Source organism: Falco cherrug, chromosome 4 (assembly GCF_023634085.1).
Source record: "Falco cherrug isolate bFalChe1 chromosome 4, bFalChe1.pri, whole genome shotgun sequence".
Lineage (NCBI taxonomy): Eukaryota > Metazoa > Chordata > Aves > Falconiformes > Falconidae > Falco > Falco cherrug.
This window is the reverse complement of record NC_073700.1, coordinates 106,962,428-106,981,231: the sequence shown is the minus strand read 5'-3', so window position 1 is coordinate 106,981,231 and position 18,804 is coordinate 106,962,428. Positions and strand designations below refer to the sequence as shown.

Sequence of the window (18,804 nt, the reverse complement as noted above, 5' to 3'; positions counted from 1 at the left end):
CCATCACTTCCATGACTCTTTGCATGAGCTGGGAGCAGAGCACAGGAATGCAGAGCGAGGAGGGGAGATGAGAGAGCAGGGAGAAGGCAAGGAGGAGGTGTTTGCTTCTAGGAGCTTTGAAACTAAAGGTCAGAATACGTGAGGAAATAACATGAAAAATAAAGTGTTGTACCAGGTGCAGGCAAAGTCTTACAATACAGTTTGCCTGCTTCAGATATTACTCCATTGCTACTGCCTCAATTTTCTAAGCATAAAACTTCAGCTAAAGATCATTAGATGATGTAAAATGGGAAAATCCTAGAAAGAGAATATCAGCTCTTGCATCCTGTCCCATGCTGATGTGCAGAGATTCACCCTTTGTTTTACCAGTCTGGAACTGGTTTGCCAAGACGTAAGTCTTGGTGTGATCTCCCGATGTTGTACCTCAGGTCACATAGAAGTTAAATGCTGTTTTGCATAAATTATAAACACTGTTAGGCTCAGAGTCCTCCTCAGTGTTCCTCCCTTGTATTCTTTTTGCACTGGAAATATATTTTTTTAAAATGTTACCAGGTCCCATCAAAAAAAGGAAGTTTCCATGTCATCACAAGTATAATTCATTACTAACTACACAAAAATGTTCAATAAATATTATCAGGGCTTTCAAAAGCTAATTATGAATTCTTTAAAGATGGAGATAAATGAAAGTGTCTGCCAATATGAACAAAAACGCTGCTTGTCTGGCCCCCAGTTTGTCTCCTCTTTGAATGTAATCACCGATTCGAGTAGATTTTATCAGCCTGATAGATCTTCAAAGCTCCCAGAAGAAAAATGCAATTTGCCCCAAACTCTCTGAAACATGCAGAACATCCCTGAACACTATCCCTCTCCATCCCAGGGTGCTCCCATCCCATGTCCAGGTGGAAGATTATTCGCAAGCTCCACCCACAAGCCTGGATCCCTGCCAAGTAAGTTATAAGCAGACACATTTATCTATGTCGCTTAGTAGCAAGAGGAGAGCTGTCATGATAGTGTAATAGCACCTTTTTACCTTTTATTCAATAGTGATATGGATAGTGTGCTTTTTCTTAAATTACACTACGAAGAATTATATGAATACAGTGGCAATTTCTGTTATACTTAAGCAGGCAAATTTCTCTCTACCACATAATTTACAGAACTCAAATTCAATAAAACATTACATGATGGTCCATTACTGTTATCAATTTTGAATAATCCATCTTCATTTTTCATTTTACTGGAAAATAAAGTGTGCCAAAGACAAAGTGGAAGGAAAAAAAATAAAAGTGCCTGGGAAGGTGGTTTGTGTAAACTTAGATTTTGTTTTAAAATTGCATGGAGCTGTTTCTTGCATCCAAGCATTCTCCCTTGAAATAGCAATTGCCCTGAATTTGCACAAGCACAGTCCTAAATACACAGAAGTTTCCACATATGAGAAAAGGCATTATGCATGAACGGAAGGCAATGTATTCTGGCAGCTAATATTTTAAAGCAGCATGGGGGTGAAGTAGAAAGGAGGGGGAGAGAAAAGGTATCTGGCAGAAACACTGAGAAGTACTCAAAAACCTTGAGATGAAAAACTATCACAAGTGGGAAGAAGAAAAATTACAATAGTCAAAGATGGCAAAAGCAGCAAAAAGCACTCCCCCTCCTTTTGCGAAGATGGAGCTGAGAGGTCATCTCCATACGGCAGCACCCGAGTCCATGCAGCAAATGTTACGGTTGAAAGTGTACACAAACAGCCAGGCAGCCCCGAGTTACGGTTCCAACCACAACCATGACTAACACGATTCCTCGCTCGCGCAGTACATACACGTCACCCTGCCCTGCGCCAGGTTAAGCTACACCTTCAAGTCAAATGTCAGCCTTGCGTGGGGGAAGCCAAAGCTTTGCGTTTCCTGACTCGTGTTTACATTGACAAACACAGGACAGAAATGGGTAGAGGAGTTTGTTTATTTGTTTAGGGCTCCGAAGGTGGTTCAGCTGCACAAAACACCAAAAGAAGAACAAAACAGAGTAGGCAACCTCCCAGTTTGACTGCAAATTTGCAGGGGCAGTCTGAGCCTGACTGCTGACGGGAGGCTGTGGCAGAGACAGTGGGGCACTGCGCCTTGGCGAGCTGCCCCCATGCATCCGTGCCATCACCTCGTGGCTGCGCCATCAGAAAAAATTTTTCTGCATTTTCTGCCCAGCAGAGTGCAGGGAAATACTGAACTTGCCATTTCAAGAAAGCAGAGGTGTCTGCACAGTGCACTGGCATCAGCTGGAAGAAATGTTTATTAATTTGGTCAAACGGCAGCTGAAACAAAAGCAGCTCAATTTACCAAAATTACCCTAGCAAACAAAGAGACTGAAAGACACATTTGGTAGCCATGCTTGAGGTGAAACTCAGACCTGCTAGTACAAATCCTGACTCGACAAACTTCCATGGTGCACTACTAAGAGGTGCTAACAGGATTCAATCTGCTTCTCTGCAGTCAGCAAGCTGTGAAATTTCACGTGTGGAGAGGTGCTCCACCCTCTGAAACTGCTTCTGCTCCCTACAACAACTGTTCTATTGTGTCTGTATATATGTTAATTTTCTTTCAAGTTAGAGCTATCTGGACCCTTCTTTGATTAAACTTTGCGAGGCACATTCCTGAGAACTACACATTTTTGAAACTACCTTTCTGAAGTTAAGGGTTGCTGTTGAAGTTATCCAAGAAGATATTAAAGACATCCTTTCAATTTTCTGAGGTGTGGCGGGGGGGGGGGGGGGGGGGGGGTGTCTACCTCATAAATAGATGATAATTATTTAACAATAAAAGACACCTTAGTTTTCAGAAGTAATTTTACTAAATTCTTTCCTTTGAGCTAGGAAGAAGTAGAAATATTTCTAGTTGACATTTTTGCCCCCAAATCAAAAATTTTTGAAAATCAGAGCCAAGTGTTCAATTACCAAGTTGAACTACTACACTAAGCTGGTAGAACTCCCCTTCCCACACAAAAATTCCAGCAAATTCTGTATTCATACTGCAGAACACAAGTCTGTAAAAAAGAAGTGCCAACACCTTCAACCAATTACACCAAAGTCCATTTTTATTGCCAAAATATTAAGCTAGATTACTCTTATAGTTCACTTCCTTCCTTAACTTTTACACTGAAAGCGAATCTCTCCCCGCATCTGAGACCATATCTCAACATCAGGGGTTTTTTGCACAGAACTCCTAACCAATTTCAGTGAGATCTTCTGCCTTTAGAAACTGATGGCATGATATGCTCCCTGGACACGGCTCAAATATGCTTATGACAGTTTCAAAAATGTCAGTTGTAAGCCTGAGTTAGCTTTTCATCTCAGAAAACAGCAGATAAATTTAAACAAGCATTTTCACTTGCTCTAGACAAAAAAAAAAAAAAAAGATATTACATCAATATTAGAAAATAACATGTAAATAGCATTGGTTATTAAAGCACTGCCCTAGTTTTAGTTAAATGTGACATATCCTTAAATAAGCTGTGATGAATTCCAAAGTACAGCAAGCAGAACAAATGTAAATGTTTTCATATGAGAATCACAAGTATCTCTGCCTACGTTTATACTTGGACATTAGCTGCTACCATGGGTAAAATTAACAATTTTCAGTTCTGCAAAGGTGAAATGTGCCTACAACAAACTCTGGATTTCAGTGGGGCTTTGCTTCATATGAAAAGTATGCTGAGATATTTCTTGGCAACGCTGAGGCTAATATTGTCTAGGCTCCTAATATTTTTCCTTTCTGTTCCCTACGTTTGCCACAATATATAACAAATACTGGAAAATCTTATGTAGCTAACTGCAAATACTATTTGACTAGCTAAGACTATTTGTAGGATATAGGGATACTACCCTGTCTTTTTTCAAGTAGATCTGGTTGACAATTGCCAAAATATATTATAGGTATATGTCGCATCTCTTCAGGCGATTTGTTTTCAACGTTCATTTTGGGGTTTCCTCCCAGTTTTGGGTCACTTTGAACATGTTTTACCAAGCTGGTTAACCACAACATCTGTGGATGAATTGAACTTCAACCAAATATTTAGTAACATTTGTAGTAAGAAAAATATATAGTAAGCAAAAATCAGTATTTGCATTAGAAACCTGGTTCTATAGCTGCATTTATCACATCTCAAAAGCATCCTCTCATATTGCATCACATAAATTCAATGTCCAGTCAGAATCAATCATCCTTGTATTTCAGGTAACAAATACTGCTCATGCACAAATGATAGACCAAAAGTTGCATGCAAAACTAGCTGACAAAAACTGAACAAATTACTTTGGAGGGGGAAGAAAGTGCAGAGAAAACAAGGTGATTTTAGGCATATCTGAAAAAGAACTAAATATATGGTAAACTATTTTCTGAATTATTTGCTTGGATTTTTGTCCAGGTAAGATGGCAGCTGCAAGCCATTGCAACTTGAAGCTACTACTATTACTTCAGTACTTTATAGTATCAACAGTTAAAATATTAAACATTGTATTAAACAAAACTCTATGTCACTTACTTGTAAATATTACAAATGGTACTGCCTGGACCTAACTTACTTAAGTAATCCTTGCATGAGTTCATGTATCCCAAGAAATTTGGTACGAAAGACCCAGATCTTGAAAACCTCCTCTGCTGTTAAAAGGAAAGACACAAACACACAGAGCTCTACAGAAAATTCAGACAATGACTTTACTTTCTTCTAGCTAGAGGAGGATGTAAAAAATTTTAAGGCAATAATAATTCAGAACAATTACAAATGACATGCTTATTCAAATCTGGCATCAATGCATTTGAACCAGAATTTGTATTTTCTAAGGTATGAAGGGAGAAACATCAACATTGCAAGAGAAGCCCAAATTATGATTTTTTTTACTATATTCTACCATGGACTAATACTTGTTCATTAGGTTTAAAAATGTGGAATCTAAAGCAAACTTAACAATGTCTTTGTAAAATATTTTCTATTTACAAAACTGCTATTTTATTTTCTGTTAAAACAGAATACAAAGATTTTGAGATCTTATTATTTGCATTGGATATACTGTAATTTCTTCCATAATTTCTGCTTGATTAAATTCCATGCAACATGGCATTAAGTTAAATTCATAGAGCAGAATAAATTATAACAGGGTTAGCTTCTAAAACAGGTGTAAAAAATAACACATTTTAGTGTTACTTATCAGCTTTGCTAGGGCTAGCTTTTTCTGCATTGAAGAGCTGAAGTATATGTTCTGACGTGGACATCAGCAATCTCAGCAACTACTGTTTTTTGCAACAAACTACAAAAATACATGAAAAGAGTAGATGATCTAAAAATAAAGCTTTTAATTTTTAATCTTTTCAGAAGCCCGAGAAGATGTTATTAAGACTTTCACTAGAAAATACTAAAAAGAAATGGAAACAAGAATAAAAGACCGTCTCCATACACCTGTGAAAGAAGACAGGTTGTTCAGTGCATGCATGTGGTCAATACGCGTATACCTTTGCAACACAAAAGGCAATCTGTTGGGTGACTTTGTGAATGGTTCTGCACAGAGCTGCTCATATCCTTTCCAGAGAAGACTCAGCTATTCATAAACCATCACAACTGGAGAGGAACGAAGGTGTCTGTAAGAACAGCAGGTATTTCCACAAACCAATCACTGAAGATTTCTGTACTGTATCAACATGGACACTGGTCCTGCAAGGAAACGCGGTTCCTTCACAGGAGCTAAGTGACAAGGCAGAAATGAGGAGAGAGACATAAAAGGTGATAATGACTAAATAGAGAGAGAAAGAAAGGGAATCTTGGATTCTGAAAAAGTAAGGAAAAAGATGACTGACCTGAGTTCGATTAAAAGCCACACGTGCAAATACTGCCTGTGAGATTCCTGCTCGTTTCAGTTCGTCACGGACCCACTGGTAGATTTCGGAAGACACCTCTGTGTTTGTTGAGACCTGCTGCTCCAACGGCTTGTTCATGGATCTACTGACAGGAGGAGGGTGGTTCAAGTACTGTTGGTTTAAGGACTGCTGGGCTAGAAGTCTGTTCACTGCATACTGCTGGTTCAGCAACTGGGCCATTACCAACTGCTGATTTACCAGCTGAGGGCTAATGGGAGTAGATACAAGTCCAGGGTGCAGGTTTGGAAGCGGGGTCCGGACTGATGGTTGACTACCATGAGAAAGCTGAACAGGGGATGGAGGCTGTTCGGCTGTGTTCCCTGGGACTGGCTGCTGACCAAAGTTGACATGGTTGGCACCTTGCTGGGATAGTTCAGAAAGGCTATCCATCTCAACTACGGTGGAAAAGAAACATCAAAAAAGCTAGCATAAGACTGAAAATCACAAACTTCACACTCCTTGCAAGACATTCTAATAAAAATAAACACATATCAAATGGCACACATTCGGGATCAAGCTTAGTGAACTTTCAGCCTAGATCAGCAGGCCCATAACATCACTGTTGCGGCTATTTGCCTTCAAAATTTACCTACAAATAATGGCGTAGTAAATATTTTCTTAACAAAAAAAAAAACCAAAAACAAAAAACCGAGTGCCCATCATCTTCACTGGGCCCTCGGAGGAACCAACAGAACATCAGAGGCAAAAGTCACATGCTGGAAGCCATGTACAGCAAAGGAGTAACTTCCCGTAAGCTTTGCCAAGGTGCAACGCAACCGAACGGCAAGCGCACGGCTGCAGAGCACATCCCTGCAGCAAGGGATGCAGGGACTTCAGACAAGGTGGTAAGCAACTAGAGAAGGGGCAAAGACATGACATGAGAAACCACTCTATGTGCTGCAGAAGATGCAGGTGAAAAGGCAAGTGCATCTGCACAAAGGGTAAGGAGGGCTGTTACGGGAAAGCACACCCTGACCAGAGAGAGAAGCCCCTGGTGACTGGTTTTGTTCCTCCCATGGTGTCCCTGCCATGACATCTGCAGTCCCCAGCCACTTGAAATCTGTAACAAGCAGGGTGGGGTGTGGACCTCCCCATGCTCTGCTAATTTCTAGATGCTGCATCAATTGTATGGGACTGCTAGGAACTAGTATAATTTATGTAAATTACACAGATGGGCTGCTTTATCTTGCAACCATGTATGCATGGTTTTTTTCAGTGACTTGCAACATGGTTGAATTTTTTTTCTTATATTAACTCATCTGCCTTGACACACCCTCCTTTTTAATTAACAACACAGTTTTTTAAACTACAAGAGTTTTTCCAGCTCCCCTCTTGTGCACGATAAGACAATATAAAATAACTCCAGGCTGATGTAAAGGAGTCTCCTTTTTATCAATGTATGTCACTTTTTCATTTTAAACAATCTCAGTTCTAGAGCTTTAGCAATGCTGGTCTGGAAATAGCCTTAAGAAAACATGGTTTATTTAAAAACCAAAACGCCAGTATCTTCACAAAAGTGTCGTAGCAATTTTTTTGTTATGCTAGTAAAGCGTAAAGCATATTTCTTAAAAAAAGGCAGTGTCTGAGCTTTTCATAGTAATTATGATCTCCACTAACAGTCATTCTGTGTAAAACCACCCTTTCCTCCACAGGAATGAGCGCTGGAAGAAGATATCGGCACCTGGATTCCCACCTGCAGCCCTGCCTTCCCCCTCACTCCTATCATGGGCAGAAATCTAAAAACCAAAAAGCAAGCCAGTAGTTCTGCACAGTGGTCTGGTGTCCGTAGCCTGGACCAGCCCCCCAGCAGAGCACCCGATGCTCCTCACCCACGTGGCATTGGGGGCAATGGTGCCTCTCCCGCCAAGCATTAGGATACACAGGAACAGACACACACACACACACACACGTATGTATGGTTCCTATGCATTGGCTTCATTGTCCCCTCATGAATGGATGGTGAACCTGTCCTGGCAGGTCATGTAAGGAAATTTTTGCAGGGGTTGCCCCATGCAGGAGCGCTGCTGCAATGGAGGTGGGAGAGGCTGCTGCGGAAAGGTTCACCCTCCCATGCAGGCACTCTGCTCCTCGCACAGGAACCACCCAAAACCAAGTGAAGCCTTACCACTGACCTCGGTGGTGTCAGAGGAAGGGTTTGGTGTTGCACAGAAGGTACAAAGCAGATAAGGAAAGAAGCTGCCTTTTTTTCACTAGCGGGAAGTAGAGATCAACCCAAGTGGGCCATTCACTTGGAATAGTAATTCAAGCAATTATCACAAAAGTGATGCATTGTCTTCATTACAGCCTTAAGCTATAAAAGGCAAGGAACCAGTTTTGGTAGATGAATGATTTTGCTTCAAATACGGAAAGCTAAGTCAAGCTCAAAATTCAATCCAAACTGAGGTACCATTTCTTCATTCTGTTGACAACTACATAGAAATTTTCTGACATAAAATGTTCAAAACTGTGTTAACAGGTTTAAGAAATAGTTTTAAAAACGGACAACGCAGAAAGACAAAAAGTATTACAGAATTAGTATGTCCCACTGATGGATTTTTTTTTCTCCATTATTTTCCTTGTGCTTACTACAACAAGCAAACAACTGTTACAACATCTATTTCTTAAAATGAATTGAAAATGGCCCCAAAGTTAGAGAAAGATAAGAATTTATAAAATTATAGCATTCTTCTTGGAAGGCAGTGATAGTTATAAAAGCCTGATTCTTTAAATATACATTAGCCAGCGCAAGAAAAAAATACACACATTAAAAAAAATCAGTCCATCACAGTTCCAGGAACAGGTTTTTTAAACAATTATTCTGGGTGGTAGAAGATCTCTAGATTTACAGAATGACAGCTTCACATCTCTGGCAACTCAAGTCAGTTTGGCTGTTTCAATAGCAAATATTTATTTAAATGAATTCTTTCACTATATATGTACTTTCTACATCTACTCATCAAAAGCATCCTAAACTCATCGTGAAGGGACCTGGCTTCTTATATGACTGTGACAGACCTCAACGTGACACATAATGGTATGTATCCACCATCACGGCTTTTTTTTCTTTTTCTTTTTTTTTTTTCTGCTTACCCATCATATCTTTTGCCTTCTTGAAATGTTTATACCACCTTCCAAATTCCTGACATTTTGCTGCTGAGACATTTGCATAGTAAGTGCTGTTCACAATGGAAGAAATCATACTCTGTGTGAAAAGGGGAGAAGAAAAAAAATCTGTAATACAGAGCAGTACAAGTCAAAGCACAAATTATTTCAATTGTTGAAACCATTATATTTTTAGAGTTTGAGAACCATATTGCATTTTTAATCCTATCGTCCAAAGCTTTTTAAAAAACTTTGAGCATAATTGAGCATAAACCCTAACCAAGGTATATTGTAAATGGGAGCAAAAAAAAAAAAAAGCAGATGTACTAAGGGAAGAACAAAGTTATCGACCAAGAAATATCAGGCAATGGGATGGGCTCTGGATGGAAGACGCTAATCTTGAAAGTGCATTTTGTTTGTGCTATTTCTGCTTTTAAACTTGACTGACCTTTCACATACCCACACAAGTTTACAGGCATACAAATCCTGCACTGACTCCAAATATGAAAGCAATGCCCCAAGTTACCCGTGCCCATTCCCTTTGTGCCACCTATCACAGGGTGGACCCCAGAAAATCATAGGATGCATGTTAATCTGAACAAACTATTTGCAGGATAAAATAAGGGAGCTTATAGTAGAATAAAATATGTATGTATCAACCCAAAATGAACCCAGACTTGCTTTTCCTAAACAGGGTACTTTAAGTGATTCGCAGAAACAGGCTTATGAAAAGCACTTATTGTCAGGTCTAATTCTGTAACTGAGTATTAGCTGTAAAATAGACCAAAGGATGATAGAAACAATTTTTTCTCAAAGGTTCTCGAGATATCAGATAGCTACAGTGAGAAATTTACCTTCTGCTCAGTTTTGACCAATTTTAAAATAGTGGAATTTACAATGCATAAAACTTTCAGTTCCAGTACATTCTTTTACAAAATCAATTAAGACTAAGCCTTGCAAAAATGAGATAATGCTTCAACTTGAAAATTATACTCAGTATATGATGTATGAACAACAAAATTAGCAAATATAATTTCAATAGACTGAACTTTGCCACCCTTTCAATTTCTATGTGGAAAGTAGTCACTTTTAGCTTAACTACAGGAATTGTCCAGCGTATTGAGAAAACAATGACAGTCAAGAGGACAAAGCCCTGATTATTATGTTTCTTCACTATTCAGCATGTAACATTTAGCTATGTGCTGCTGTAAAATCGATGTATAGCATCAACCCTTTGTTACACAAACTGCAATAACCACTGGAAGAAAAAGTTGGGAATAAAAATGCAATAAATATTACTATAAGTCTTCTTTTATAAGGCTAGTTCAGCTTCTGAGTAAAAGTACCTGGATTATTGATCTTAGTGAAGCTCACTAAACCATTTTCTAACATATTACTCAGTAACAAGCTATTTGTGGAGGCTTAGAACTGCTAGAGTGAAGCAGTATTATTTATGTCAAACGTGGACACCCTCTACTCACCAAGCAGCTATTTTAATGTTTCTCTGAATCACCAAAATTCTTACCATTCCTTGGTATTAATCTGGCATTTCTGAAATTAGCTTGAAGCGTTTTGTCAGTGGTATAAAAGGAGAATGAAATCTTAATAGACTACTGCAACTCTAGCCTGAATGACCTGAACCAAGCTCAGCTGAACCCAATTTCAATTTCCAATATAACACCAGTATCATTAATGTCTAATACTTCCAAAATTATTGTTTAAGCCCTTTTAAAGATTAAACCATTTTAATGGCACATGTTACATAAGACATGATTTAAAAAGTCTCGTGAATCTGAACAGGTAAATTCTGTGAATGCACAGTTACTGTATATGCAAAACCTGCAGATCCGCATGTGCAAAATGGGGAACTGCACATGTAATGGGCCACCATCCCATATGAGCTTGTGCATATTTTGTGGACGTCATTTAGACTTCCAGGTGGTTTTCTCTATTTTTCTCTGCCCCTTTCAGGTGCCTTCTCCTGCCCAAATAACATTAGGAAGTATGAAAACATGTGTATTAGTAATAATTTTAGTAAATTACCTATTATTGATGAAGATGTTTCTCTAGGGTTTCCTAGTCCACTCTTCCATGTCATTTTACAAAGAAGATATGCCAATGACATGGCAGTTTGTGACATCCCCTGCTTCTTCAGGAATAAATTTAATGCAGTTACTTTATTTTACAACCAGATAGGGGACTGGTGTGTTTAAATAACACTGGTAGGAATTTTAGCTGCTTTGACACAACATGAACGTCAGGCTCTGATGGCTAAGATTGGGGTTTTACTCCAGCTCTTCAAAGTCGATAAAATAAACCCCACAGAAATTATCAACACATTTAAAAATGAAAATTATCCTGCTTTTTCTTCAAGAACACTTCATGCAAACATTCAAGTGATATTACCTACGCTAAGAATCCTCATCAGGAGGAATCAATGATTTATTTACTAATTCACTGAAGGCAAAATTTTACAAGCCAGATAAAATATTACTACCTTGTTAACTCAGAAAATAACATGACAACATTGAATTTCATTGTTTCTATGCTTTATTTATTGTCATCAAACCTGCAGTCACATCAGTGCAGCAAGATGCACTTTGCTATAGAAATTCCTATGAAATTCCTATTGCTGTAGAATTCCTATATGTTTTAACGGCAATCTACATATATGAATGCCCACTATGTTTAGGGCCTAAAACTGAAGATCAACCCTGTGAGTTAGTGGTCTCAGAGAACCACGATCTAGACTGGAGGCATATTAAAGTTTTTCTTATTTCCCGGGTCATTACATGTGAGGAGCTCCCCATGTCTTGGCTTATACTTATCAATAATCAAAACGAAAATTATTATATTTGAGGCACATCATATTCAGGTACTACTGTACATAGGCATTCCTTATCTGTAAGGCACAGAGGCAGACGCTTTCCATGGACAAGGATGATGAATATCGATATATCATACAAATACTCAAATGCATCACATTCATCACTCATAATCTGATTTCTTTTTCACACGTCGCAAAGAAAATTGATAGAAGGCAAAAACTGGTCACAGATCTGCAGTCATAACGTATCTCCTAGAAGTTTATCCTTGGAAAGCTGTGAGATTTCCAGATCCCAAATTTCCCTCTTTACCCCCTCTCCATCCCCACCCCCGCAACCACATCACTTGTAGTCCTGTTCTGAAAACCAGGAGATCTCATCTGAAATGGTGCCACCTTCACAGAAATCCCACTATTCTGGAATGATACCATCTGCTGCAGCCCAAGTGCTCTTTTTTTAGCCAAATAAGTTAATTATAATTAGGCATCCAAAAACTGTGTGGAGGTAGGGGTAGAATTCGTTCTGAAGTTCAGCTGAGGTTCACCCAGCATAGTTTGAACCAAATCCCAGTCTCTCAGCAAGACTGAATACCCGAGATTTGAAAATCAGACACCATCATCTCTCAAAGAAGTTGGGGAACTCCCTGGGGAAATACCTTAAACCTTAACCAGAACTCTTTTCACGTGCCCATCAAATAAACCCCACTAAAATGGCAGCACCCTTCACATTGCAGCAGAATCTAATGCAAGGTGCATCCTGCAAGACACGGGCAGGACCGAGCCTTTCGTGCCGGCTGGTCGCTGCAGCCACCGCTGCAGGTGCTACAAGGGAGGCATTTCTGAGTCATTGCCTCTAACACTGCTCTCCAACCAGGTGAAGTATTGTTCGATCATCGCTAAAAGTATACTGTTGTCCTTTTTGCAAAACAACAAAAACAATGTTAATCAGGTTAATTCAATCATCTAAACCAAAACTGTTCATGCTTTTCTGCCAAATCAACCAACCACAGCAAAATCTGTTATCAGTGATTGCTCAGCTTCCAGTCAAAAAAGCTTTTAACCCCCACAGTCCCAAAACTTCCCCTAAATAACCTTAAAATTATTTTCATATGGGCAGAATGAGGTTGTTTTCATGCCTCATGAAGGGGTAGTTGGGCTGCAGTATTTACACAGAACAAATACGTGCTAGCAGACTTAGCAGAGAGTAACAGACACAGCAGCTTCCTAAAACAACTCGGCTGAATTAGATATCGGGGATTCCTCTGCAAATGAAATATTTCCTTCAAAAGGAGCATTGTAACCAAAACTTCTTTAGGCCTTCCAGGTTGTTTAACTAGGAAAAAAAAAATCCGAGCTTTTTTGCAGCTCATTCATCGGTGTTTAAAGCTTCAAGCCTGCTCAGTGGAAGGGGCAAGGGCTGCAACAACTTATTTACACAATTATCTAAATACGATTAAACAGCTGATGGACAAATATTAAACTGGAAAATGTATAGTCATTTCAGCTTAATGTAATCCTCTTTCTGTAAACACCCAAGATGATTTTTTTTCAACCAGAACAGTCCTGACATCTCATAAGCCTAAGGGTGAATAGCAAGAGATTGTTTTTGATAGTTATAAATATTCAAAAGACATGCAGACCATCTGCTTTCATAATACAGGTAAAGCAAGACTGAAATGGTGACTGCTGTATAAAAATGGTTCTTTTAACAAAGTCTTCCTCTCCTCGAAAACTATAAAGACAGATGTCAAAAACTGTTTACACAGGGTAATCAGGAGCGTGCAAAATGTAATATTCCTTTTATACACAGTGCTTGCTAAAGAGATTTTTTTTTTCTTTTTCTTCCCATCTGTGTGTTGCAACACATTTCTACAAGTTAAAAACATTTTTTCAAACAGAGATCTCATGAATACCCAAAAACATGCTATCTGGTTTCTGAATGCTAATTAATTTCAACTAAGGAATCTGATTTTTTTTCTGTAGGAAGGAATGCATGCTTTTGAAATGGAGTACTTCAACAATAACAGACACTGAAAACAGAACACCCCACAAGTTTAATTTTGCACTAGTTTGACACTGGCTATTTTCACAACTGTTTTACATTCAAACCCGCATCTGCTAAATCTGGCTATAAGACAGACAGCAACTATTCTCCAGCTTTTCAAATGAGATTTTATTTATGTTTTACTATTTGTCAAGTTTTTCAGTATAAAGCCTTGTAACAACATAATGGTTTTGTCAAGTGGTAAGTAGAAGACACCTCATCTTCCAAGCAGAGTATGAACAGTGCTGCCCATAAACCCTACAGTCAATTTTCAGAGCTGAAACACTAATCTTGACAGTAACCTTTTAATGTATTATATTAATGGCACAGAGGCTTTAAGCACCTTTTTTATAATTCTCAATAAAATGAACATTTACTGAACAATCTGTCAAACTACTGGCTCCATTTTTTAAGGCCAAACTTTTAAGGCTCTATTCTATTTTCTCTTTCATAAATCCTCTACTTTACATCCCTAGACATCAACAGGGTAGCATGTTCCAATGCTGCAACCCTTAAGGAAAAGGAAAAAAAAAAATAAAAAAGAAGAGAGACAAGCTACGAGGCTTTTGTCCCCAGACCTAGTTTGAATAGTGATAAAGTTGCAGAACAGAACAGAACTTAAAGATTGGGCAAGGGGGGGAGGGATCTTTTCACAAAGGACAGAGGAACTTTGTTTCCCCTATCCTAGCCACTATCACTGGCTTTTGTTTGCGTGGAAATCACAAGCATCAGTTTTAATACAAGCTGAACACTTAGGAGCGCTTATTTCTCAGGAGGTTCTGCGTTAACATTTTTCAAATGAGAAGGGAACATTCAAGCCCCAACCGGATAACACAAGATTATCCCCAAATCAAAAGATTTTAGCCTGTCGGAGCCTACACCAGCCCACGTACTGCAAAAACCCAACCAGGGCAGAATGTTGTTCCTAGTGTTCTGGTATGGCAGAGAATTATCATCTGCCACTCCGAATAAAAGCAGACCAAACATACCCAGCCACTAGCTGTTTTTTGGATAAGGAATCACGAAATGGACAGTTTAATTGAGTATGAAGAATTATGTTAAATTCCTTGGTCTATTACCTTGAACTATAGCAAGTAATGCAAGGGAATTTGTTGTCATATGCCCTATAAACACGTAGGAAAGGGAAAAACCCACAGAGGAACAGAGAGGAAAAAAATTTTTATGCCTTTGGCATTGCACTTGGATGGTTATCTGACCTCCATACTGCTGCCAGAGTCAGGCAAAGTAAGGTTCTGCATGGCAAATGCTGGTCATTTAAGTTAAAATCACCTAAAGGCAGATTTAAAATGATGGCACAAGCTTTTCTTCCAATACACAAGCATGTCTTTCCTCCTTTCTCCTAACCTTGTAAAGCCTAAATTATCTCCTCCTCCTTTTCTGCCTTATGTTGTCTTTAAGTATTATAAATGTATGTATTAATGTAAACAAAGATACATTGAATGTAATGCGGGAAGATATAAAACCAAAAGAACCCAGATAAAATATACATCTATGAACATTTATTTATATTCGTACAGAAATATACCCACACACAAGAAGATTTTGAAAACCAGAAATGAGGATTCAGCATCTGAAGGAACTGATTCTTGCACTGATTATTTTTACCATTTTGTAATGTAAATTCCCGGTTGCTGCATGACAGAGCAGCATTCTCCCAATGTTTTCCAAGCATCTCCCACTGACAGATATAAATAAAGCTCAAGTAAGCTGCTTCCCAAGATACTAGTCTTATATCTACAAAGGTTAAAAGTCTAAAAGAGAGAAAGATAGGTAGGAGGGAAATGTTAATACAGATTTAAAGAACTTCATAACTGCTTTACAAGCTTTATGGCATAGTGCCTTAGACTTAAAAAAAAAAAAAAAGAAATCACAACCTCAACCTATGTAAGATAAGGACACGTAACACATTTTTGTCTTCATTGGCAGGTGTCCGACATGGATCTTTTTAAAAATCCTGATTTTTATTGCATGCTATTTGTAAATGGCAGGTACTTAGTACTAAAAGTCCTGGCTAAATCCTTCCTAAAATCAACCTGGATGAAATATAAACTGCAAAATAATCAGTATTTAGTAAGTTAATTCTTGGTTTACTTTATGGAATTAAAATGGTCCTATATTTTGAGGGGTGAATTACTGCACTCTAAGATTTTGATTCTGCAAGTGCCTTTGCCAGAAGAGCTCCGAAACCTTAGAGCTCCATGGGTAAGGAAAGCACTATCCATTTCGGCAGGAATCTGCTTGAAGAAAACTTGTGAAGTAGATTGCTTTGAACTGCTCTTTTAGCTTGAATTAGGAATGCACATTTTCGAGGGCTCTCCCCATTGCTCCTACTTCGGTGCCCATCACAAAGCTATCTTGGGGCGTACAGGCAGAATTTCTGCTAGACGAAGCCAAACCCAGAAGCTGCGCTCCAACCATGGCTGGACTTCAAGTCCACAGGGTAAGTTCCATCACTCCTTCTCACTGCCATAATGTGGAGACAGGGTCCTCAGCCCCTTGCCAGGTTGTTGCTGTTCCTATTCATGTGGCAATGCCACATGAAGCCTGCGTGCCTACATTCACCTCCTCTCCTTAGGACGCAGGGAACGTGAGTATGGGAAGCTGGAGCCCAGAAGGACAATCCAGATCATGCGCAATGGACGCGTACAGGGCAAACCAGCATTTCATGTACAAGAATGGGGTAGGTGGGGCCTTGGAGATCTCACAGACTGATCCAGTAAAAATCCAGAGTAAGAGGTACTTCAGCCTTCCTCTTGGGTGGATTGCTTTTATTTCCAACTACTCTGTTCCAGCCAGGTCAGAGTGCTTCTGACTTGTTTCCTATCTGGAAACACTAATCCTAATGCACGTGCTTCCAAATGCTATCCTAATGCAAATGTTGTGTGTGATAAGGGGACATTTTAGCTCTATTAATGCATTACATTCAGCTGTAGGCACAGAAACCTCTTCCAAAAAAATGAAGTATATACATTCTGCTGATGGAGATGTTGATAATTGTTCTATCTTTAACCAGCCGCAATGGTTGTTTTAACTACAGTTTCTGTTAAAGACTCTTCAAAATTGCTTAGCATTATCCACCACGTTAAAGAAGACTTCCTTGCTGGGAAATAGGACATGATTTTCAGCATGTCTCTTCTCGGATTCCACTGTTCTGCTAGGCAAAGCATCAGATGTCTGGCATCAAGTTGAGCCCTAAGGCACAATGTCCAGACAAGAAGTCATCAGACTCAGTAGCACTAACAGTTGTCTTGCAGAATTTCTTTTGGCGTTCAGGATAAGCCTTTTCTTTGATCTCTTTTCCTTTTTCTACACAAGTTTTTGCAGATTTTTAAAGCCAAATGGGACCATTTTGAGCATCTGTTTGGACTCTATATAAAAGAGACCCTAGAAGCTTATCTAGGAATTTCTAAATTTGGCCAAGTTACCTGTGGCTGAGATAGAGCAAACATCTGATATTGATCTGAAGATTTCTTGTGCTGGATCTTTCACCACATCCCATGGTAACCTCTTTCACTAGATAGGTACCTTTTTTATTTTATTTTATTTTTTCATGTATGACTAGTTTTTAGTTTGAACTTCATTGATTTCTGCTCCTAGACAGTACATCTCTCAGGCCTCTGATTGCTTGCTTAAATACCCCTCTAGTGCCAAATGTAACAACCCTTGCCTATCCTTTGTTTAAATGGTTAAGTGTCAGATTTATTGTTCCAGGCCATGTGCCTCTTTATGAGCCACCTGTACATCTGATTATTCTTAACCACATAGACCCAAATGCTGTGAGGATATTTATGCTGCTAAAAGCACACAAACAAACTACATTCTGTCCCGAGAAAAACGTAAAAATTTGTCAGGAGAAAAATGAGTTACACTATGAAATTTGCTATGGATTCTTAACTTCTGCTAAGTAAAATCTTATGAAAGTGACATTTTAAGCAGCTATGTTAGCCAAGATACTAGTTTCACCTCTGTGTTGCTGCCTTTCACTGACAAGAGTTTGTCAAAAGTATAGATGCTCTGAAGAATTCATAAAAAGATGCAAGTCTCTATGAAATTATCACAGAACAGAAATATTCCTGCTAGCTTTTCATGAGGAATACGCACAGGCACTTTCAGGGTCTATTTATTAATTTTTTTTCTTAGTTACCCCTTATATTGAAATATAATAAATCTAAAAAATGTAGCTCGATCAGGTCTAGTACACAAAGCTCCTTCTTACAAAAAGTTCAGAATAAGGAACAGAGCTTTAAGAGCTTGGGGACATACTAGCTGGCAAGTATATATATATGTGTGTGTGTGTATACATACAACCCCCCACAATGCTGAAAAAGTCTAGATATACTGATTCAAATACAAACACACTACATAAACTTAGGGAACTGAAATCCCTTCCTCAACTCTAGAAAGGCCATTGACACTTAGGCCCTTCGCGTGTGCTTCAGTTTTTCATCATTATGAAACCCACCCTTCTCCATGAGTTCACTAAAAAGTATCAAATCCTTTGGAAAGGTGGCACAGTCAGGCACAGGTTATGCTTTAGTGCAGTTTTCCCCCTCTTCTGGCACAAGCTTACAAAAGAACTGCAACTCTCAGTGTAGGAAGTCTTAGTACTTCAAAAATAAAAATAATTAAGAGACCGGTGTACATGAGGAGAACCTTTCATCTGTTCCCACCCCTGGGGAACAGAACTTTCCCTTTTGAGCAGTTTGTTCCACGGCTTGCAGTAAGGCAGGTCTGAGGTTGCTGCTGTCCTGAAAAACCTGTCCTCTGATCGCTGCTGCAAGGCACCAGGGGAATCTGATAGTATTTGTACTGTTCTTAAAGAAGTGTCCGAGGAAAGACAGACAAAGCTCACCCTCACGTTAGGTTCTCTTACCATGTTTCTTGGAAATAAAAAGGAAGAATCTAATTGTTAATTAAAAAAG

The 18,804-nt window shown here is 38.9% G+C and overlaps 1 protein-coding gene across 5 annotated transcripts in view; it reads right to left on the bottom strand.

Moving 5' to 3' along the window:
* Window positions 1-18,804, bottom strand: part of SATB1 (SATB homeobox 1) — a 95,183-nt gene that overhangs the window by 38,865 nt on the left and 37,514 nt on the right. For all 5 annotated transcript variants that reach the window (XM_055707933.1, XM_055707937.1, XM_055707934.1 and 2 more), the window contains 2 exons: window positions 8,982-9,093; window positions 5,832-6,286 (listed from right to left, as the gene is read on the bottom strand). In XM_055707933.1, coding sequence (XP_055563908.1) covers window positions 5,832-6,286; window positions 8,982-9,093 — 567 coding nt within the window. The remainder of the gene's footprint in view (window positions 1-5,831; window positions 6,287-8,981; window positions 9,094-18,804) is intronic.